Source organism: Halictus rubicundus, chromosome 7, assembly GCF_050948215.1.
Source record: "Halictus rubicundus isolate RS-2024b chromosome 7, iyHalRubi1_principal, whole genome shotgun sequence".
Classification (NCBI taxonomy): Eukaryota; Metazoa; Arthropoda; class Insecta; order Hymenoptera; family Halictidae; genus Halictus; species Halictus rubicundus.
Window position 1 is genome coordinate 5,015,312 of NC_135155.1, and position 24,181 is coordinate 5,039,492.

Genomic DNA, 24,181 nt, shown 5'->3' on the forward strand with positions numbered 1-24,181 from the left:
AAATTTCTTTCATGAATACATATTTTTTTCACCTCAGCACCATAAGATTTTTACTAGATGACTTTAAAAACACATTAGAACTATTTTTAAATAATTTTACTCGAAAACATTCTAGTTTACTCTTTATTTCACCGTTCTACTAATTTTTTATGGGCTGCATTGCAGCTCTGTTTAACACCCCTTTACAACCCAATACCATGGTACCATCCATATTCAAGGAAGAACAATTTTTTGCGACGATCATTGAAAAAATAAAAGTGTTTCCTTCATTTCAGTCCTTTAGTGCGTTGGTGACGTAGCGCCCAGCACACCTGCCTGTGTTCTGTGTCACATCTGGAGTTTTATGGTACGCTAACAATCCCTATTGAGTCGCAAGCCAGACCATACAAACGAATGCATCCACAACTTCCAGAGACCTGCCTCCAAAACTAATTAAAGGAAGGCTAGACATGCAGTGTGTACTAAACTCCTCAAAAGAGGTGGATTCCAGTCGCTCGTGTCATAAACCGCATTCGATACTTCATCGACAGGGTGATCTTACATATTTCTGTAACAGTTCCTGAACACATTATCATTCATCTGAAACTGCTTTGTACGACATTACACACGCCACATAATTTTTATTTTCTAATTTTATCAAAGTAGTATATATAACAGAATCATACAAGTGTCTACAATTACTTGAAATCCAAAATACAGAGCGTTTCTTCCTCTGCGACTGTAAAAAAAGGACTTTAAAAGAATGTTTAGATAACAGGTGGGCTGTCCTTCCAAAAGGCACCTGTGACCAGAGTTGGGCATTATTTAGATAAAAAATTATTTAAATAACGATTCGAATAAAAGATACTTTATCTTTATTCGTTATTCAAAGGATCGAATAAAAAAAGTATCTTTATTCGACGAGTATCAGATAAATAATTTTATTCGACGAGAATTTATCCGACGAATAAAGATAATTTTTTTTATTCGAAGCGGATTTATTCGAACTTCGAATAATTTTTTCATCTTTTATCTATATCTTTTATTCGAAGGCTTCCAATAAATCTTCGAATAACTTTTGCCGAGCGCCGAGCATCAAAGACTCAGCGAAGACAGACGACATACAATGTAAGCGGATGGAGAATCGCGCACGAATGAAAGTTTAAACTCTTAGATTTTTTAACATATCCTCATAAAATTGTGACGAGCGAATGGAGGGGATTTTCCTGATGAAAATGAGGTCCAATTCGAGTGTAATCGAACAAGTTTCACTGATATGTAATGTTACGATAAGAATTACAATCTCATTAAACACAGTCCAAATGATGTTGTGTTTGGACTCATTTAGATCGGAACAAGCTCTACAACTCGTTCGTCTTAACAATATTGTTCTGATTAAAAACATACAAGCATAAATTGCCAATAATGCACGATTCTCCATCCGCTTACATTGTGTGCCGTTTGGCAGTCGCTGGGTCTTAGACATTCGGCGCTCGTCGGTCCTCGTCGGCCGTCGTCGCCGTTTATTCGTCGAGCTGGCAAAAGTTATAGCAAAAATTATCGAAGCCTTCGAATAAATCTACGGATAAAAATGCTAAATACAGTCCAATTTGTACCGTGTTTAGTGTCATTTTAATCAGAAGAATGCCACGAATTAGTTGGCGCAAGTCCCATAAAAATATCATGAAAAACAATGAAGTTTTGCAATTGGATTGGTAGTTGTTTCACACCGATATCTCGCGACTCTGCGAGCTCGGAACTTCAAAGACCAGCGACCGACCAACAGCCTACAATGTAAGCAGATGGGGAATCGAGCATTACTGGCAATTTATGCTTGTATGTTCTTAATCAGAACAATATTGTTAAGACGAATGAGTTGTAGAGCTTGTTCCGATCGAAATGAGTCCAAACACGACATCATTTGGACTGTCTTTAATGAGATTGTATTTTTTATCGTAAAATTAGGTATCAGTGAAACTTGTTCGATTACACTCGAATTTGACCTCATTTTCATCAGGAAAATCCCCTCCATTCGCTCGTCACAATTTCATGAGGATATATTGAAAAATCTAAAAGTTTAAACTTTCATACGTGCGCGATTCTCCATTCGCTTACATTGTATGTCGTCCGTCGTTGCTGGGTCTTTGAAGCTCGACGCTCGGCAAAAGTTATTCCAAGATTTATTCGAAGCCTTCGAATAAAAGATACAGATAAAAGATGAAAAAATTATTCGAAGTTCGAATAAATCCGCTTCGAATAGAAAAAATTATCTTTATTCGTCGGATAAATTCTCGACGAATAAAATTATTTATCCGATACTCGTCCAATAAAGATGCTTTTTTTTATTCGAACCTTCAAATAACAAATAAAGATAAAGTATCTTTTATTCAAATTTTCATTTAAATAATTTTTTATCCCAAATAATGCCCATCTCTGCGAGGGCCGTTAGCACCGTGAAAGATTTACTTAATATTTAATTGAATTTAATAATTACAAAGAGGGTATCATGAACAAAGTGCATGCACTTGGAACTGTTACAGAAATATGTAAGATCACCCTTTCGATGAAGTATCGAATGAGGTTTATAACACGAGCGACTGGAATCCGCCTCTTTTGAGGAGTATAGTACACACTGCATGTCTAGCCTTCCTTTAATTAGTTTTGGAGGCAGGTCTCTGGAAGTTGTGGATGCATTCGCTTGTACGGTCTGGCTTGCGAGTCAATAGCAATTGTTAGCGTACCATAAAACTCCAGATGTTACACAGAACACAGGTAGGTGTGCTGGGCGCTACGTCACCAACGCACTAAAGGACTGAAATGAAGGAAACACTTTTGTTTTTTCAATGGTCGTCGCAAAAAATTGTTCTTCCTTGAATATGGATGGTACCATGGTATTGAGTTGTAAAGGAGTGTTAAACAGAGCTGCAATGCAGCCCATAAAAAATTAGTAGAACGGTGAAATAAAGAGTAAACTAGAATGTTTTCGAGTAAAATTATTTAAAAATAGTTCTAATGTGTTTTTAAAGTCATCTAGTAAAAATCTTATGGTGCTGAGGTGGAAAAATATTTATTCGTGAAAGAAAAATTTTTTAAATTAATAATAACAGTAGCTAAATATATGAAAAAATTTAAGATAGTGTTGATGACAATAGCTCATTATTAAATTAATATTCAGGTTGGTCGCTTTTAAACTTCGATATGAGATCTTTATTTGTTCGAATTTTTCCGGATTTTCCATTTTTTACAACTAAAGTTTGCAACTACAAACTTGGAAAAAAAATAAAATACGTATCATTACAATTAATATTAGAGATTTTGTACACAAGATTTACATGTTAGTTACATATTTCATATAAAACAATTAAGCTGTACGTTCTAATCCTGGTTAAAAAAATAATGTGCGTTCAGTTTTATGCTAAAAGACTGACCGGTTCTGTGCCATGCTAAAAGACTGACCGGTTCTGTTCCAGGAAAGACTGACCGGTTCTGTGCCATGCTAAAGCGGCGATGTCACGAAAGTGGGAACGCCGAAACCCCGGGCGTGAGCACTCTCATTCCTCTCTGGCAATACATTATACATTGAGCATTCACAGTATGCAGTATGCCATCTGACCTTCCGAGGGCGCTTTAAACATAATTTTGTAGGGGGCTACATGCGCTTCCGCGCCTTGCCGTGGCGCTAGTGTTGCCGAGATTAGTCGCATGCGAACTACAAGAGAGAATCGCCTTTCTAGACTCTGCGTAGTCGAAGAGTCCAGGCGAATTTACCGCCTTTTACAACGCAGCCTAAATATTTATTTACTAGCCATAAATCCAATTTGTAAATTCGAATTATTCCATTATTATTTGAAATGAAGAAAGTTCGCAAATAATGAACTGTGAAATCAATAAACATTAAACTTAATAAATTCGTATATTATTTGTATATTTTATATTTAAAACCGTCATTTTAAATGAGAAAAAAGTAGAGGACGAATCGATTTACAAAAGTTTATTTTTCACTATACTCTAAACAAAGTTGTATAAAGAAGAAATTATAAGTACAACATACGTTTTTAAACGATTGTAATAATTGATTTTATATTATATACAGTACATTCTGTTTCACTCTACTACTATCTTAGTTGAATATTTTTTACAAAATTTATGAAATCAGGAGATAAAATTAGTCTTATTATCTCGCAGTCATAATATAATTGCGTTTTTATAAAAGCACAATTGTATTTGGTATTTGTTTGATGAGAGTACAGAAAGACTACATATATGCATGTATAATCAATACTACAATAAAGTCATTAATATTATTGAATAATGAAACAGTGGTCTCATAAATTTTTACAAAAAAGTAAAAGGTACAAAAAGTATGTAAATAATAGTACCATTCCTGACTTGAAAACATTTTAATTTTTAGATGTATTATGTTTTGAATAAATCGATACAATTTTGAAATATTTCACTAAAATTTGCAATTTTAATGTTATTATTATTCGCATAAATATTGGATAATTCGTTACATCGTATTATGTCAGTATAAACTTAAAATTGAATTCTAATTTTACAGTTCCAAGCTCTACATATACAATGACTTACTCCACATGAAATGACGGATTTGTTTGGCACGATTTCATTGCTTTTACCGCTACAACATTACTATTATTTTCATGGCCATCACGACTATTATTTTCAAATGGTAAAGTAAATGTAATTTTCATAATGTTTGAAAAGTTATGTTATTTGATCAAGTTATATGTGAGATGTATAGGTGACAATAGTGGTAAATATTGCGCTTTCAATATTCGAATAAATCGATTGTTGGTATGGGACATGTGTAAAGTGTATCTTACAAAATATATAGGACCTAATGAACTAATTATATTGGCAACTGTTCGGCATGCTTAGTTATGACTATAGATACTCGACTAATAGTCATTGCGCCTGATACTACTTGATAAAAGGAACAAATAAAACCTCTACAGTTGTCCCGAAATGAATTAAGTCGAAGTGGAGCGAATCTGTTAGTCTCTAGCTTCCATTCTATAAAAAAAAAGAATAGTACCTTGGAGATTTTTCACAAATTTATGTACTGTCGATTTCGATACAATAGTATATACGCGATTAGTATTAAACCTTATTAATTAGATTGGGTTTCAGCAATGGTCAATTGCATTATCCCTACACCTTTCCTTCTTATCCTACACTCCTCTTTAGACTCAATTCATTACGGAAAGTGTACATTATTTCTTCAAGAATGTGATGCACGTGAAAAAATAAATAATTTAATACAATTTTATTTATGTTGTAATGGAAACTTTTAGAAATTATGTTAATATTCAAGCAGTCTCTTCAATTCCATTATTATTATATTAGTCTACACCAATGTGCATTGTCACCATCCCTGAAGAATTTATTTTTCCTATTATATTCATTTCACATAAAAAATTATTCGTACATGAACTTTTTCTATAGAAATATGCGAGAATTTTTTAATGAGATAATAATAATGTTTATTTGAAAACACAAACGAACTGCAACTGTTAAAAAATGTAACACTCATCACCACAGTCTTATTTTCATATTTTCTAGTCTGTATGGCTCGACGTTAGTACCATAGTTTGTGGGTGCACGTATAGGTAGATCTACAAACCTATAAAAGCAGAAAATGAATCTATGCTTGAATAATTTTTCATGTAAAACAAATTCCTTTCCTGTAATCATTGAAATTCGTTACTAACTACCTTTATGTGCTGTTAATGCGTTCATAAAACAAAAGGTATGGTGTAGCACATAAAACTTCAAATAAAGATATGTTCTCAACTACATTATCGGAAGTGTATAGCCACTGATTTGGTTTATTTCCCTGTCTGTAGCAGACGAAATGCCCCGAATCAACTGGTCCACGATGTTCCACTACCGCACGTAACTGATACTTATATTTATCGAATTGTGTTGTCCGAGTAGCAAGTAACATTGTTGCTTCAGGATCCCCCTGGAAATAGTTTTTATACTTATACATTTCTAGCCAGCATTGTTTTATTATACAGGGTGAGTCTTGTAACAATCTCGCAACATCAGAATTGATTGTAACGTGCAACATTTTGAACATTGCTTGAAATAGAATTTGACTCACCCTGTATATAGAAATATATTTAATAAAATAGAATATACCCGTGCATTTCGTTTCTTTGTTTCCGTGAATGTATAAGGATCCAACGTTAGTACTTGTGGAAATTTTACTGGATCATCTCTTTTAATTGGTGTTCCTGAAGGACTCCATGTAGTTCTTGATATATGTAAACACAAACATTTAGGAAGTTTACCAAGAGTTAAAGTTTTAGTAGCTAAACAACGCATTCCACATCCATCGCACAGTACGTCTTGAACAATCTCACTAGTTACGAAACGTGTTAGTAGTTCTTCTAACGTATGGTATGTTCTAATATGTATTCCCAGTGGAGGTAAGGGTAGAGAAACTGTTTCAAGTTTGTCATAACGAACAGGGGACTGTAAAAAGTAAAACTTATTCATTTTATGTAATTGACCACTGTACAAGATTAGTAAACTATATAAAAACTGACCTTCCAATTGCAGTTACTGCATTGTAATTGACTAGTTAACAACCCTGAGAATGGATGCACTTCTATGGACATTGGTTGAAAATTAGGAACAGGCATGGCACATAAAGAGCTCCATGATCTAAACTCTTTATTTTCTTCATTTCCAACATTTTTTGAAAGTAATTCTGATGATCTAGCAAGAATCATGCCAGGCTTATTATAAGCCAAGGGTATATTAGATATTGATGATGTAGAGGACATAACATGATTGTTACAATTTCTATCAAATCCATTTGGCATATTTGAATTTTTGTTAGCCGATACAATATCGTTACAAGATACACTTCTGAGGTTTGCAGAGTCTCCGAACTTTTTTGTATCTATTAATACTGTTGGACTTTGTAGTAAAGCATCAGACAAACAACCTTTCTGAAATGATTTTTATCAATGACTTGTATTTGTTCATAATGACCATAATCTTAATATAATAACCCCCATTTATTAAACATACCCTGCTTATAGGTTGAATTTCTGCTTGTATTGCATTAAGTACAACATGAAACAGTTCATGTGCATCTTGATAGCCTGGTGCAAAACTCCATAGATTACCAAGGGATGAAATTATTTCAATCGGTGTTACGTCCCCATAAAGGTCCTCTGTATATCCATTGATTTCTAACAAAAAAAAACAAAATTGTAATTTTATCACATTTTTTATTTTAGCTTTAGCTTAAAGCTCTACTATATGAAAGAGATTAAGTATTGCAGATCATTATGATAATAATGATCATTATACGAATGTCGCATACTAATTATAGTAAAATTTACATGTAGAATACATTCTTGAGAAACATTTAACATTCTTTCTCGCGTATTGTTTATATGTAGATAACAACTTTATATTTTTTAATACACAACTGTATAATGCTGTATAATTTTTCAGTGGTTAATAAATTCATAAAATGACAGGTAATTTATTAAGGAAAATTACATACTTCTGAAAACAGAAAGCAAAGTTGAAATGAAATTAACTTTGCCATTTTTTTCACACCGTTGTTTCAACCATCCAATAAAAATTGGACAAGCAGCCAAAGCTTGTAAAAGAGAATTTAGGAAACAAGTATATCCCAAGTTATTAATTCCAATAATTTTTCCTGTGAAAAGATTATAATATTATAAAACATATTTTCTAAGAACATAAATAAAATACAAATTGTGCAAACTGGAAACTATTGTTATACCTTTTTTTCTAGGCTTAGGAGAAGGTCCCCATAAAACAAATGCGGCAATGGCTATTGCAAATCCTACACTAGCAAATACAGCAATTTTTTCCACATCCATGTTTCCTGAATATTCGTAGAAATGTTTTTCTCATACAAACTAACCTACATGTCAATGCAGTTGGCGAATACAATTGTGTCGGATGTGCACATATTTTTCCCCCAATGCTTAATCGTTTCGTAACGTTTAAAATTAATTTTTTATAATTTGTTCGAAATTAGTGTATCGAAAACAGAAGTCTGGAACATGATTTAGTCATATCTCGCGACATCAATGCAGAACATTATAATAAGATTGAATTATTTATTATTTAAAAGCACGTTATATATTTTCAATGATCCAATAAAGAAACAAATATTTTTGTAGTAAGAAACGTACTTTAATAATACAAACAATAACGGATGTATCAGTACGTGCAAATTCTTCCGTTCGAACACACGTTTGGTGTCGTAAATACATGTATACATATTCTCATATAGGTTATACCGACATTCATACTAGAAATTACATTGTAAATACAGAATTACACTAATAGTTTAGAAACTATTAAGAATATAGTAACAAAATAAGTGTACGCGATAGATAACTATAACTATATTACGTATTTTTTAAATTATTTCTATTGAAAGTTGTGGAGAATAGTTTGGATTAACAATAATATACTATTCATGAAAATAATAATATCATTTGTAATAGTATTAAACAAATTTTACTTTTCTATATTCAATTTTTATTTTAAATTAATTGTGAACGTATAGTGTTTTAAATGATTGTTTGAAATTCGATTATCGACGTTTCGATTAGTCGAAGTATATGTAGTATCTCGGGTAAACTTCACATCTATTCATTCTTGCAAATACACACGATTTAGAGTGACGTTGCCATTGACATGATTTCTCTGTCGGTTCATTCTCAAGTTTGTTTCTATACGATATAGAAACTTTGTATTGTTTATTAAATGAAAATAGAATGATTGGACGTTAAAGTGCATTTCAAATAACATTTACGTAAATGCAGTGATACGCGTAAGAAGGAAAATCGAGGTGACCGTGGGACTCGAAAATGTTCCCACGTTCCCGCTTCGCAAGTGTGTGTTGCGCGTGCGTGTGAAATTCCTAACAATAAGCGAGAAAATGAACGCCCAAGGACAGGAACATGGTCATGCTGTGGTTGTGTGGGAGTGGGAAAATCGTCACGGACGTTGGAGACCGTATAGTCCCGCAGTATCCCAACACCTAGAAAGAGCATATTGCAAAAAACTTACACGGGTCTTTCTTAATGATGCAGACCCTAATTTGGATAGGTTTGACATAAAATATTATTCTTTTCAAATTTCATAATACCCCGGTCATTTTTTGAAAATGTATTTTATGCGCTAGAATAAAGATTATATCGTATTGATATAAACATATGATGTATAAACATTTTTATATTAATATTCGCACATTTTTTATGCTTAATACAACGTGTAAATATAACAAATTTTGTTGTAACATATTAATAGAAAATAAACACGATTAATTGAATAATTAGTAATATTTAAACATTTTTATGATATATTGTGCATAAAAAATGATTGCATATCCTAAGAACGTGTTTTTTAAAATTTCTTTGACCCTTAATATTTTTCTAGATAATATGTGTTTGCATTTCTGTTAAAAAGAATAAATTGTACTGTTTTACAATTTACATAGTGTGTAGAAATAACTAAACACCTTAATTATGTACCTTGAATTTGCAATAATACCGTACAAAAAGAAATCATGTTATTTAACTGGTCTGTTTTCAATGGAAACAGTATTGTATATCAAAATCTATATTAACTTTTATTGACTTATGATTTAATAAAATTCATATAAAGTAGAATCGATCATTAAGATCGTTTAAAAAGATCTCTAAGTGAAGGATAAAGCTTTACTCATATAACTTGTTTTTAAAATAGGTATTATATAAATTTGAAGACTAAAATGCAATGTAGCGAAGATGGGAATGAATCGCACAATGTTAGAAGGAAGTTTTATCTGCCGAATTCCCCAGCTGGAAAAGGAGCTAAATGGGAATGGGCTGGTGATACAGACGATTGGCATACATATGATATGGAAGTACAATGTCTTGTAGAAGAAGCATGGGCAAGGGTGAATATAAAACTAGCTTCTAGAGTAGGCACGTCCAACTGGATCCCATACGAGTAAGAGCACTTTTTATAGCTCATGAGCAGAGTCGAGTATATGTATACTGTGTACTTAATGTGTCTCAAGTCAGTTTTGTGTTTAATATACTTTACTCTTTGTTACGTCCATATGATTAACTTTGTTTCTAAAATTCATTATATGTTATGTTTTACATTACATCATATACACGTAACTCTTGCTGCTAATTGTAAGAGGACTGTGGTCCTTAAATTCACAGATTACTCTGCCATGAGACTGTTACCCTTGGAGGTGTGGCTTGTTTGTCTTGGCTGCTTTTCACATACTTGCTCGTCACACACTGCTGACATACCTGTTCTAGAGTTATATAAATTACATAATATATAACAATTTTAAATACGAACATATCGATTATATTCTTTTATTGTAGGGCGACAAAACTATCGACATTTCTAAGACTTATTTAGGCTTCCCGTATATTATAAACTTTTGCAATTTAACTCAAGTACGTTGTTGCACTGGATATGTGAGGCCAATAAGACGTATCCAGCAAGCACCTTATCCCTTAGTTAAAGTTGCTTTGGAAGAGCTACAGGTCATTTCAGAAAAGAAATCTGTGTGTGTTACTATAAAGACTACTACAGCAAAAGTAACGCATAAAAAATCATCCACAGGAAATGCAAAAAAGAGTAATAAAAAGGTAAACAACAGCATTTTATTATATGAACATAAATGTGTACTTTTCTAAATATAAATTGCATTTGAATAGGGTAAAAATGGCGATACTGGCCCATCAAATATAGCACGTGTTATACTGAGCAATTTCAACATATTTAGTAACAGACATGGTATAGAAAACAGTAGCTCAGTTACAACCATTGAATCTGGTCAGAAAAGGAAAACATGGGATAATGTGCTCGATGTAGATTCTAGCAGCACAAAAAGTGGTCGAAGACCTAGCGTTGACACAGTTTCTACTTACTTGAGTCACGAAAACCCAGTAGATTTATTAGATAGCAGTGTAGGAAGTGATGATGCATTTAAAGATTCTATTCTAGGTAATCGATCTTTATATTTCCTTTTTATGTGAGTGATATGTATATTACATGCAGTTTTATTTTACTTGAATGTAGATTCAGAATCAGATGTTATTTCTCAATATGTGAAAGTAGTAGAAAGCAACGACTCTGATTCTTGCCCAGTATGTCTTGGTATTCCCGAACCGTTGACTGTAGAGTTGACACGTTGTAAACATAGATTACATTTAGCATGTTTAAATGCAATGCTTAGCTGTCAACAACCACCTATGTACATACAATGCCCGGTTTGCCGATTAATTTATGGAGAAAAGAGAGGGAACCAACCTCCTGGTACTATGAACTGGACAAGAATACCACGCGCTTTACCTGGATTCCCAAATATAAATACAATTCAAATTACTTATGAGTAAGTCCACATTACTTTTAACGTTCGTAAAAGTCTAATGGAAAATATTGGCTATATAAATTTTAAGGTCTCAGATCCTCTTTTTATCAGTCTATATGTTCTATAGAGAAAATATAATTTCAGCATTCCATCCGGAATTCAAGGAAGGGAACATCCCAATCCTGGACAGGCATACTATGCAGTAGGTTTTCCACGTGTATGTTATCTTCCAGACAATAATCTAGGTCGAAGAGTTCTAAGACTACTACAAATAGCTTTTGAGCGAAAATTAATATTCACAATTGGGCGGTCAGTGACCACTGGCCGAGAAGATGTGGTAACATGGAACGAAATTCATCATAAGACTGAATTGGGACCATCAACATCTGGCCATGGTTATCCTGATACAAGTTACCTTGAAAGAACGCTGGCCGAACTGGCAACACAAGGTGTAACAGATGGACAACCAATGGCTACACTATATCAGGAGTTGCACTAAACAACAATATGTCTATTTAGTGATTCCACTTGTGCGCATGTAACAATATCACGTGTACATATTTTCTACTACAGTTTTTTAATAGTTACTAAGAATGAAACAATGCAATTGTCTTCAGTAGAAATAGAAAGTTGTATTAATACTTAAGTCATAGACTTCTGAAGAATATATTTTAAGAATAATATCTCTTTTTCCTAATAAAGGAAATGCAGAAATGAAAATGTACTTATAACTTAGTTATATCTACAGATTATAATCCTTAATGAAGTGTTCAAAGCACATTATTTACAACTACAACATAAAGAACGCATATCTAACTGTGCAATACTATCACGCGTGAGAGATTAATTTGTAAATTAAAAGATACTTTATGAGTCACATTGAATGATCTGATTACAAAGGAAAGATAACAACGTTGAATAAGTTCGAATAATGCTTAAAACCAGAAAAGCTTGAACAGTCTTGCGAAAGTTCAGACACAAGTTGCAAGATTTTATATTTTATATTTTTTAAATTATAATTCTGTTTAACATATCTCAAATAATTTACATGTGTTCATCTCTTTAAGTTTGCTCAAAATTTTTATTATTTTATGATTAATAATAAATCAATAGATCACTTTTATGATTTATATATTTTATAATGTTTATATTACAACTGAAGTACATATCATTACTAGTATAAGTTAACGTTTATAAAAAATTTTTATAATTAAAATTAAAATATGTTTATTTCGATGTATTAGAGATGCTATAAATGCTTAAAACCCACACACAATTATTAAAAAATTTTGTATGTAGGGATTTACATACATATTTATATAACTTTGTTTACAAAACATGCATGCGTGTTAATTATCTTTATATTGGTGTATTATTCCGTAAATGACATATATACACATGTATGTATATGCATACAAATATAGCTCATGTGTGACTAAACATAGGCAATTCAAAGAAGAAATAGAAAAAATATATGTATTTAATGTAACATGTTTCCATTTCTGCAGATACCATGTTTCATTATCTACAACGTTTCGAGTAAATGTGTTTACAAACTTCATTATGCAATTTAAAAATATTAAATAATCATGGTATTTACCTATAAATTAGCATGTATACAAAATTCTTTCATTCTTTTTTGTATTGGTCGATGATAGGTGGCGCGACTTTCAATACAATAAAATGGCCGAAAACTGATTTTTCTACGCGGACGCGAATTCTAAAGATTTTTAACGTTTACATATGAATGAGTAACGTGTTAAGTGAAAAACAATAATGTGTTGAAAAAATAACAATCGTATCAGTGCAAGTCGTTGCTGATTTTAATTACATTAATCGGGATTGGTTTACATTGCGTGAGAGATTTGTGTATTCTCTGACGTAGAAACGTCCAGCAAAATTTCTGATGGTTTTTCTGAAGAATTTGCGTTTAAATGAGTGCTAAAAGGCAACACAAGTGTGTTTTGTGTGACTCAAAATTGGAATCCAAGGAAGCCTTACAGGCACATTTTAGGTACAAGCAGAAACTATTATTTTTCATTTTATTTGTAAGCAATTAATCGACTATAAACTTTTCATACATTTTATAAAATCTATATTTCGTGTTTCATTTCTATATGTAATTTAAGATATTTACGTGCATTCAGCAAGAATGTTTTTAACCCTTTGCGGTCGGAAGGCGACTCTCAGTCGCCACGGCGTTTCGCGCGACAGGTCGGATGACGAGTGAGAGGCGCCAATCGGTGTTTATGTTAGATTACGTTAGCTCCAAGCTATAGGAACGCAGCATTGGTACTTGGAAAGGTTCCTTAGCTGTTTATATTCTTTCGTATTTAGTATTAAATGACACATCTTAACGGATCGTGGCGGAAGCATCGGGAAAAGTTGTATAAAGTGATTTTGTTCGAACCCCGACAAAAATGGATATTAGGAGCGAAATCAGTTCTAGCGAAGATGAATTTCGTTTTGAAATACTCCAGGACGAACTCAATTGCATTGATCAAGAGATTAATGAAGACTGTGAAAGCAGTGATGAAGATGATGATGTGGTCTTGGGTGTAAGGAAACGAAAAATAAGGATAATAGACAGCGAATCTGAAGATGACAGTGATGCCTCACACACCTTTGATGAATCGGGATGGACACTTTGTGACGAGTCTACAGATATACCACCCAGGATAAATTTCATTCCCGGCGAAAGACCTGCAGGGCCACAGGTACCCTCGAGCGTTGTAGAGCCTCTTGATTTTTTCAAGTTATTTTTTACCGACGAGCTAGTGGATCAGGTAGTAGCAGACACAAACCGCTATGCTGAAAGAAAGTTAGAGGAAATAGCGTTATCCTCGCGATCAATGTGGCACACGTGGTATAATGTCACGAATGCAGAATTTTTGGCGTTTATCGCAGTTATAGTAAATATGGGGACAATAACAGCGGCCAATTTGAAGGAATATTGGTCAATAGATCCTACAACTCATATTCCATTTTACCCGAATACATTTTCGAGAGATCGGTTTACCCAAATTTTTTGGATGCTACATGCAGAGATAGTTTCAGCGCAAGGTAGCAACACCAGAACACGTTCGCAACTGATAACTGGCTACCTTGATTACATAAACTCTAGACTTTTGAATCATTTCACACCGGACAAAGAAATTTGTGTTGATGAATCTGTCGTCAAACTCAAAGGACGGGTTTCATTTATTACATATAACCCAAAAAAACCGACTAAATGGGACATCCGAATATATACACTGGCAGATTCTGATACGGGATATATTTGCGGAATTCTACCGTATTATGGCAGCCTTACAACACAAAAATTGATAAGACCGGACCTTCCAGTTTCAACAAGAATTCCGTTGCATTTATACACAATGCTGTTGAATAGAGTTCCAGGTGCGCAGGGACATCACATGTTTACCGACCGGTATTACACCAGCTATATCTTGGCGATCGAATTACGTAAACTGAAGTGCCATTTGACTGGGACAATCATGCCTAATACAAAACATTTGCCAGATGCAATTAGAAAAACACAACTTCCAAAAGAAAAATCGATGGTAGCTTACCGCAAAATTAATAATTTTGTTGTAGCGTGGAAAGATAAGCGAATTGTTACGCTATTCACAAATTTTCATAATGCGGCGATGGGTAACGTAGAACGAACACTCCGCCATGGTGTTCAAACTGTTGTTAGAAAGCCCGATGTTGTCGTAAATTATATAAAATTCATGGGCGGCGTTGACCTAGCGGATCAGTATGCCTCGACCTACTGCTTTATGCGAAAATCATTGAAGTGGTGGCGCAAATTATTTTTTTGGGGATTAGAAATTTCCTTAATCAATTCCTATATTCTCTACAAATTAGTCAAAAAGCAGAGAAACGAGCGGCCACTTAACCACTTACAATTCCGGAAAATCTTAGTGAAGCAGTTGAAAGGAGATTTTCGACAGCAGCGACGACCTTCAACATCGACCTACATCTCGGATGAGATTCGGCTCAATGGAAAACTTCACGTAATGCGTTCTGGTAAAAAAACTGATTGTAAAGTTTGTTCCAAACGAAACAAACCAGGTGGAAGACGCGAGACCACTTACTACTGTGATACATGTCCAGAAAAACCAAGAATGCATCTTGGTCAATGTTTTCTAAATTACCATACCAAAGAAAAATACAGAAATTAAGTTTGCGAAATTACATTGTTAAAGGTGTAAATATATATAAACTCTTAAAATATAACGTTTTTGTAAGATAATTTATGTATAAGATCATTTTATTTGTACCTGTAAGGCGCCCGACACCTTCGCGAAAATCGCTCCGACCTGCCACCTCGCTCGGCCGAAAAAGCCGCCGACCGCAAAGGGTTAAAAACGTTAAACTGCATTACCGATGGAGTTCAATTATTCGCGCTGTTCTCTCATTCCATTTTTACATTCAAATATAATTACAGATTTCTTACAAAATAATGTTTAATAATACCGGCAAATGCTTTTTAAAAGATAAGTAAAGAAGAATTTATAAAACTGTTAATTTCAAATTGTTTTCGCAATTCTTTAAATTATTTGAAAAATTTTAAATAAGTTTCAAATTATTTATTGAAGTAATTAACAGAATTATAAATATAATTGCTTAAGTATCAATGCAGTTTTAACAGTTTTTCAATACTAATAATAATTATGGTATTAAATATTAATGTTTAGGGTAATTTTATAAAATATACTTTTTAACGAAAAAAACTCTGTTTTTAGTAATAATATTGTATATGAAATTTATGAAGGCTTTATACCCACTTGATTGTATTTATGTTTAGTCTACCATAAACCGATTATTATATTCTCTGATACTATAATCCATCTATGTACAACTAATTTAAAATACATTCTATTATAAGTGTGGATATTACTTTTAATTTTCATACAGGATTTATATGTCATAATTCTATATTATTTCCAATATATTTAATCATACTACTGCATTTGAAGTAAACTGTCTTCTGATGTAGATTCTAATTGTAACATGATATGACTAAGATAATTTATTGTATTTTTCATATAGTTTTATTCAATATTTGAACCCTTATATTACAGTTATTTTACATTATTTATAGAAATTAATTAACAATGTCTATTTTATTCATGTTGTAATTAAAGATATATGTTATAGTATTCAAATTTTTGTTTTTATAATACCTGAAATTTTTACTCAATTATTAGTTTTAGAAAAAATTAATTCATAAATGTAACAATATTTGAGAAATAAAAAATTGTATTCCATATTAAGTGTTAAATACTTTATACAGAAAGCATGCCAACAAAGAAATAGATACACGTGGCAGACCTGTGAAAACTAATAAAAATGCTGATACTCAATGTGATATGTGTGGACAAGCATTCGAATCAATTACAGCCACAATAAGGCATAGATTTAAAGTCCATCCTAATTCACCAGCAAAATTTTATTGTCATTACTGTGGAATGCAGTTTCCTCTAAAAGTATGTTTTCTCGTTGACTGTAATTGTATTCATTTTTTAATTCACTAAAGTAATTATATTTTTTAATAGACACATAGAGATAGTCATCAAGCATCGCACGATTCATCTGAAAGTGAGAGGAAAGAGCAACATAAAAAATGTGAAGACTGTGATGTATTATTTTATAATGAGAAAGCATTAGACTATCACTATCGTTCTATACATAAAAGGTAAAATGATATATGTATATATATATATATGTATGTTTGTGACCAATAATCATAATGTATAATTTGTTTATATTCATATTCTACAAAAGTTTAATTTACAGAATGGTCCATCTTTTTCAACCAATTGCAACACCACCGCCTAGCAATAAAATCAAAGTGAATTCTATGAATGATGCTCTTAGTGTATATTACTGTCATTTATGTGGAGCAGAGTATGTTATAAAATTCAATTTACAACAACATCTGGAGCGAGCTCATACACAAGTAAAATAATGCATATAAATCATTAGAAAGTTTTGTTATTATATTTCTCTATGATGAGTAGACTGCGGATTTTATGCATTTATGACAAAAATGAGTTGACGCAATTTAAAACATTACAAGAATCGTTAAAGAAAGAACATTTTATTTAGCTTCTATTTTTAACAATTGATGCATAGAATTTTTATTTTACATAAAGATTCGTACTCTGATGATGAGAAATAGATGTACATACAGCGGAACCCCGTTTATCCTGCTCAAATGGAACAGGGCCCGATCCGGATAATCCGTAATATTTGTTAACATACATAACACAAATACATTTTATGTATTCTATTTACTGTACAATTTATATGTATACCTTGAAAATAATATTGGTAGTATGAAGCAAAAGACATATACATACACTATAAGTTTAATTTAATTAGAATGTTGTAAAGAAGTTTGTGAGTTTCTTTTGTGTCAGATTTGAGTGACGTTTACATGCTGCACGGTCTCGTAGACGCTTTACCATCATGAGTTGACTCGGTTCTAAGTTCGTAGATTGACAATATTAATTAATTGGCGGATATAAAGAGGTCAGGGATTATGTTTGACAATCTAGATAAACTGGAAATCCAGATAAACGGAGTTCTACTGTAATACAATACTTCTTCATGAGTTTAGCTTTGTGTTTATAACAGGAAGAGAGAGAAGCTGTCCCAGAAGACTTAATAAAATGTACAGTATGTGCTGCATTATTTTGTAGTAAAAAAGCTTATGAAGTGCACAATAGCTATCATCAACCAGATGATTTGTATGTCACATCAGAGGAACAAAGATTACAAACTGTAACTAAAGTAGATCAAGACTTTGATATTAGACGTGTAGAAGGTGTAGCTGATAAGTATCTTCCAAAAATGAATACACCTAAACGGCCTTATAACAGCTGCAGACAGGTATAGTAACTAAATTGATTGGCTCTTTTATTATTGTTATAAATCAAACATTTATTTTACAGACTAAGAAGACACTAAAAGTAGATGTTAATGAAACAGAGAACTACCTCTCTTCTGATGACGACCCAACTGTTGCTAATGAATCGAGTGATTCTGAAAGTGATCTTCCACTGAAGCAAAGGATTTGCAGCTAACGGAAGTCATTTATTGTTTATAAGACATTTATATGTATTCAAAATTTTTAAGTGTCATGATTGTGTTAATATGGTTGCCAGTATGCAATTTTTATCATTTTTGTTTTTAAATTTGTGCATTGATACGTAAGATGATGTATGGATAATTGTAGATGATCAATACTATACTAGTATTTTTGTATCAAAAATTGATGTGTTATTCATTTTTTTTAACCCTTGCACAAAGTCAGTTTTTCAAGCCAATGCAATTAAAGCAGAAACAACGTGTATTTAATGCATCCAAATTTAAGGTATTCAACTAAACATATGTGTATATAATATTTAATAAAAATATGTGTATATAATATTTTTTTCTGTGCATGAAAAAATTCATTCCATTTAAAAATAAAGGATATCTTTTTAACTACATAAAATCATAATAGATTAATTCAGACCAGACATCAGGGATTATAGCATAAATATATAAATGTATTTAACAATTATACAATATATTATATACAAAACAAAAAGCAATTAGTTCACATTTATGACATTGATAAATCTAAAGGAAAAATGTTCACATATTATGATAAATGAATAAATCAATTTGAAATTCAGCAATGGTTTATATTTGTATAAATACGATATGTTGTATTTATGATTATGATAAAAAACGAATTAATGGGACTATGACAAGAAAACTAATATGCCAATAATTTATATTTTTAGAAAAATTTGTTTCTTGGCAAACACTTAAATTGATAGTGAAATGATTTTATAACTTTGTATTTACACAATTGATACTGTAATACTGTTCATACAAAATACACTGCAAATCAATTCATACAATATTCTCACTGATTCTCACTAATTCTCACACAAATGGCAAATTGGGAATGCCAATTTTCGTAATATCAGAGAGAAAGTGTGAGGAAGTGAGAGTGCTCACGAACGGGATTTTAGTGTTCTCAGTATAGTGCTGCCCCCTAGTCTAATTTTTAGCCTGGACCAGAACCTGCATCATTAGCAGCAGATTCCTAATAATGCCAGAGTGGATACTACTTCTATGTTAAAAGAAGCCTATGTAGGCTCTGATCCAGCCTAAAAGATGATGCAGCTTCTAATACAGGCTAAAAAGATGATGCAGGTTCTAGTCCAGGCTAAAAAGATGATGCAAAAAAATGGGAACACTAAAACCCCGAGCATGAGCACTCTCATTTCCTCTCTGTATGTATAAAAGATACTTATAGAGGCGAAACTTTGGTGCTGTCAGGAACTACTTTCTAGTGCACATGCGTCTATAAGTAGGTCCATCCGGAATATAGCCGAATATTGTCCTACAATTCCATATTCAAATGCGCATGCGTACATAATCATATGGGGTGTGCACATATACAAAGAAGGAAATGCACGTGTAGTTCCGAATATATTCATTCATTCAATCTTTGAAGAAATATGTGGTTTTATGCATCATATAACAAATTCAAAGTTGGAATTAAATGATAAAACTGCATAGCAATTACGGCTTTTAGTTCCTTATACAATATGTTTACGCTATTGAAAAATATTGTTGTGCTCCAAGCACGTTATGTTACCTGCAAACGTATGTGCATCAAACAATACTCCCGCAAGGTTAAATTTTGACATGTTTAAACGTATACAGATAATATACGAAATGTATAATCAATATAAAATCGAATGCACAGGTTTCTCATCATCCAAGAAGAATATTTTCTGGAATTCAACCTACTGGAGAGGTTCATGTAGGAAATTATTTGGGTGCTATTAAAAAATGGGTAGAATTGCAAGATTCGGAAGAAAGTGTTATTTGGAGTATAGTGGACATGCATGCTATTACTTTACCGCACGTAAGTTTTGAAATATGTTTCTTCAAAAATATACACGAATATGTAATGTTGACTTCGAGGGATATACATTGGAGTGTGTCAAATATAATGTAAAAACTATTAAAATTAAATATTCCAGAATCCCAAAGAGTTACACGACAATACAATGAGAATGACAGCAACATTGTTAGCATGTGGCATAGACCCAAACAAGAGCATATTATTTCAACAATCTGCAGTACCAAGGCACGCAGAATTATGCTGGGTTCTTGGATGCATCACAACTTTAGCAAGATTAGCACATTTACCTCAGTTTAAAGAGAAAAGCGAAACAGTAAAACATGTTCCATTGGGTTTATATATCTATCCCGTTTTACAAGCAGCTGATATATTACTATATAAGTGAGTATTTCATATCAAATATTTATGGTATATGTCTTTTTAGCTTGTTTCACTTGTTGATAGAAAAACATGTTGCAAAAAATCTTTTATACAGATTACTTTCTGAAGACTGATGTGTAATACTTACATTAATTGTATGGTGTAGAGCAACCCATGTTCCATGTGGACAAGATCAAATCCAGCATATTGAATTAGCACAAGAATTGGCTACTTCGTTTAACAACAAATTTGGTAACACTTTTTGTGTGCCACATTCTTTAATAAGTAGTAAGTTTTTGACATGTATATGTGCATATATACATACTTTCTAGATACGTAAGATACCAATGCTTATATCATTGTGTTACAGAGGATCCAAGTCAACGAATAAAGTCTTTGCGCGATCCTCTGAAAAAAATGTCTAAATCAAGCACTAGTCCAAAGGGCACAATAAACATATTGGACGAGCCACACATTGTCTTAGAAAGAATAAAGAAAGCCATAACTGATTTTACATCTGAGGTAACCTATGAACCTGACGAACGACCTGGAATTGCTAATTTGATCACTATTCATTCTATGTTTACTGGAAAATCGCCAGATCAAATATGTTTAGAAATGCAAGGATTGGATACTGGAAAGTAAGGAAATTAACAATTTTGTGCATTGTATGTTGTGTAATTATTACAGACTTTAATATTTTCTCGTTTATGTGTACAGATACAAATTGCTATTAGCAGACTTAATTATAGAAAAGCTGTCTCCGATAAGAGAAGAATTCTCAAAATTGATCAAGGAACCAACATATTTGAACGAAGTGTTGGAAGATGGTAAGGAAAGGGCAACAGAAATTGCTGAAAAATCATGGCAGGAGATTAGAAAAAAAATAGGTTTTGAACATAACAATTCTATACGTGCTGCAGAAAAAGATGTACAAAATATTATGCAGAAAATATAATTGAAATTTATTAAAGTGAAACATGTACTCTTCTGGTTGTACTGACTAGTCCTTGTTTTTCCACACAGTTGCTATTTGTTACAATTTTCTGAATTTATAGTACTATCTCATATCGATAACTATTTTGCCTCGTAAATGGCCTTGAACCACTCTATTGTATGCTACTGATAATTCTTGGAATGGATATACTTTTTTAACTACAGGGACAACCTATAATTAAATACACGTTGGTATAACTCTAGTTGATATATAATGAAATTTTTATATAACAAAAAATATACCTCTCCACTTTCAACGAATTCTTGAAGAGTTTTGATTCCTGTTGGAGAAGGGGCAAAAAAGCCCCATTTTACGCAACTTTTATTTTCGGCAGTTGGGACGTTGAACCTTATCAATTCTCCCATGTTTTTTACTGCCCCAGCAATCAGTCCATGTTGATCAATATTTTTTAGTAACGGTGAATTTAAAGTTATGTACGTACAGTGTGGATAACCCTTTGAGCGTATTTGATTGGGACCCTGATTAGCGCAATCCAAAATTATGTTGTATCTACAGCCAGATTATCATAAATACATTTCTTTAATACATCTCATATGCTTGACTGATGAATGAGTTACATACGGTCCCTCTGTAATTATTCTGGAGTCTGCATCATTTAATTTGTAATCTATTACAATATCAGCTCCTAATTTTTGCACTAGATTGACTGCGTCGCTGCTGCAAGTAGTTATGACCTAAACCAATTTCGCTTATATTTTTATAATACTTCTAATCAATAAGTATCATAGACACTATATATGAAACGTACATGCATATTCCAAGCTTTTGCAAGTTGTATCGCCATAGTTCCTACACCACCTGAACCACCTAATATTAAAATTCTGTTATTTTTTCTGGCAGTTAGTACAGTTTTATAACACAATCCACCAGTAATCCATAATGCAGACCATGCTGTAAGCCCTGCATATAATATACTAGCTGCTTCGATATGAGATATATTCTTAGGATGTAAACTGACCTAAAGGAAAATGTTTTAAATTATTTAAATACTTCGTATGATATTCCCATTGATTGAATATATAAAAAATGTATCATTTACCAAGGAATCATCTACAACTACATAACCAGCATGACAACCTTGTTGTTCAACTGGTACAACACCCCATACTTTGTCGCCTAACTTTAATCTACTCCCGACACCATGTCCTTTTGAAACTATTATACCAGAAAAGTCTCTGCCCAGTGTTAACGGTAGTTCCAATCCCTCGTATTGTCCACCATTGGTAAGGCTCTTTGCTTTTCGCATGAAATTTAAAACTGCTGCCCCATATCCTCCTAACAAACACCATACAGAAAATAAATACTGTGTCATGTGTGTTCAAGCTTAGATAGTTGGGAAACAATAATTAACAAGAAATTATGTACTTGTCATAGCAATGTCTATTGGATTTACACTAGACGCTTCGACTTTTACAAGTACATCTGTCGGTCTGGCGATTATTGGAATTCTGACGTTTGACAACTTTAATTCTTCTAAGCCACCATATGAGTGTATTTGCCATGCTTGCATTTTGTCTTCAACATTTTCCTTATGTTTGACCGACAACTTACTAGAGGGTCGTGAATGAACATTTCCAAATGTTGATTTTAAACGCCATACAGCCCTCTTTAGCATCGTTTCGAGTTAAATAATTACAATCGAAGACCGGAAAGCATTAAGCTTGGAAAATAGGTTATGTTCAACTGTCTGTTTTCGTTCTAATTTAATGTTTCAGGTACCGAAAGAAATTTTTCTTCATCGATACACCTAAAATTCTTAGATAGACGTGTTTGCGTATAATTTAATAAGCCTATTTCAAACGATGCTGTACCGCAAGAAAATTTGACATGACTATTCCTTCAACGTGTACTCTAACATCAATTGAGCGTTAGCATTTTGCGACGTAATTGTTTTGTTAATAATCTGCCTAATTTTATCATGTATACATAATTATGTGACTTTATACATATAGTCCATAGATTTCAAATACGAAATCGTACAATAATGAAATTAGAAAAACAGGAATAATATACTGTTTTTTATTAATGTATTTTCCATTATTACTATCTGTTACTGTCAGAGAGGAAATGAGAGTGCTCACCAACGCTCGGGGTTTTAGTGTTCCCACTTTTTTGCATCATCTTTTTAGCCTGGAACAGAACCTGCATTATCTTTTTAGCCTGGAACAGAACCTGCATCAACTTTTTAGCCTGGACCAGAACCTGCATCATCTTTTTAGCCTGTATTGGAAGCTGCGTCATCTTTTAGGCTGGATCAGAGCCTACATAGAAGAGCCTCTTTTAACATAGAAGTAGCATCCACTCTGGCATTATTAGGAATCCGCTGAAAAGATGATGCAGGTTCTGGTCCAGGCTAAAAATTAGATTAGGAGGCAGCACTATGCCGAGGACACTAAAATCCCGGGCGTGAGCACTCTCATTTCCTCTCTGTTACTATAATCAGTAAATTCCTCTCTGCTATAATAGTAGA

The 24,181-nt window shown here is 32.7% G+C and overlaps 5 protein-coding genes across 6 annotated transcripts; 3 read left to right on the forward strand and 2 right to left on the reverse strand.

Annotated features, from left to right (window-relative positions):
* Positions 1-5,247: 5,247 nt before the first annotated feature.
* Usp30 (ubiquitin specific protease 30) lies at positions 5,248-8,366 on the reverse strand. 2 transcript variants are annotated; one of them, XM_076791213.1, is made up of 7 exons: positions 7,775-8,366; positions 7,529-7,687; positions 7,045-7,208; positions 6,555-6,962; positions 6,145-6,480; positions 5,715-5,965; positions 5,248-5,623 (listed from the first exon to the last, which is right to left on the reverse strand). In XM_076791213.1, exons 1-6 carry the CDS (start codon positions 7,872-7,874, stop codon positions 5,717-5,719), a joined length of 1,416 nt encoding a protein of 471 aa, XP_076647328.1. In that variant the 5' UTR covers positions 7,875-8,366; the 3' UTR covers positions 5,248-5,623; positions 5,715-5,716. The 2 variants fall into 2 exon arrangements, with proteins under 2 accessions (XP_076647328.1, XP_076647327.1); XM_076791212.1 differs by having other exon boundaries at positions 5,248-5,965; positions 7,775-8,365.
* A 261-nt stretch (positions 8,367-8,627) lies between these two features.
* Dx (deltex E3 ubiquitin ligase) lies at positions 8,628-12,113 on the forward strand. The gene is made up of 6 exons (XM_076791211.1): positions 8,628-9,117; positions 9,757-9,949; positions 10,395-10,664; positions 10,734-11,022; positions 11,098-11,410; positions 11,534-12,113. Exons 1-6 carry the CDS (start codon positions 8,948-8,950, stop codon positions 11,886-11,888), a joined length of 1,590 nt encoding a protein of 529 aa, XP_076647326.1. The 5' UTR covers positions 8,628-8,947; the 3' UTR covers positions 11,889-12,113.
* A 284-nt stretch (positions 12,114-12,397) lies between these two features.
* Positions 12,398-18,703, forward strand: LOC143355955 (uncharacterized). Its single transcript, XM_076791214.1, has 6 exons — positions 12,398-13,403; positions 16,692-16,884; positions 16,954-17,093; positions 17,195-17,357; positions 18,038-18,292; positions 18,355-18,703. The coding sequence occupies exons 1-6, from the start codon at positions 13,324-13,326 to the stop codon at positions 18,484-18,486; spliced, it is 963 nt and encodes a 320-aa protein (XP_076647329.1). The 5' UTR covers positions 12,398-13,323; the 3' UTR covers positions 18,487-18,703.
* Positions 18,704-19,847: 1,144 nt separating this feature from the next.
* On the forward strand, positions 19,848-21,651 carry Trprs-m (Tryptophanyl-tRNA synthetase, mitochondrial). The gene is made up of 6 exons (XM_076790636.1): positions 19,848-20,097; positions 20,172-20,333; positions 20,452-20,714; positions 20,860-20,981; positions 21,064-21,334; positions 21,414-21,651. Exons 1-6 carry the CDS (start codon positions 20,011-20,013, stop codon positions 21,649-21,651), a joined length of 1,143 nt encoding a protein of 380 aa, XP_076646751.1. The 5' UTR covers positions 19,848-20,010.
* A 71-nt stretch (positions 21,652-21,722) lies between these two features.
* Positions 21,723-23,831, reverse strand: LOC143355621 (NAD(P)H oxidoreductase RTN4IP1, mitochondrial). Its single transcript, XM_076790632.1, has 6 exons — positions 23,077-23,831; positions 22,751-22,986; positions 22,460-22,669; positions 22,273-22,385; positions 21,933-22,200; positions 21,723-21,861 (listed from the first exon to the last, which is right to left on the reverse strand). The coding sequence occupies exons 1-6, from the start codon at positions 23,324-23,326 to the stop codon at positions 21,754-21,756; spliced, it is 1,185 nt and encodes a 394-aa protein (XP_076646747.1). The 5' UTR covers positions 23,327-23,831; the 3' UTR covers positions 21,723-21,753.
* Positions 23,832-24,181: the final 350 nt, after the last annotated feature.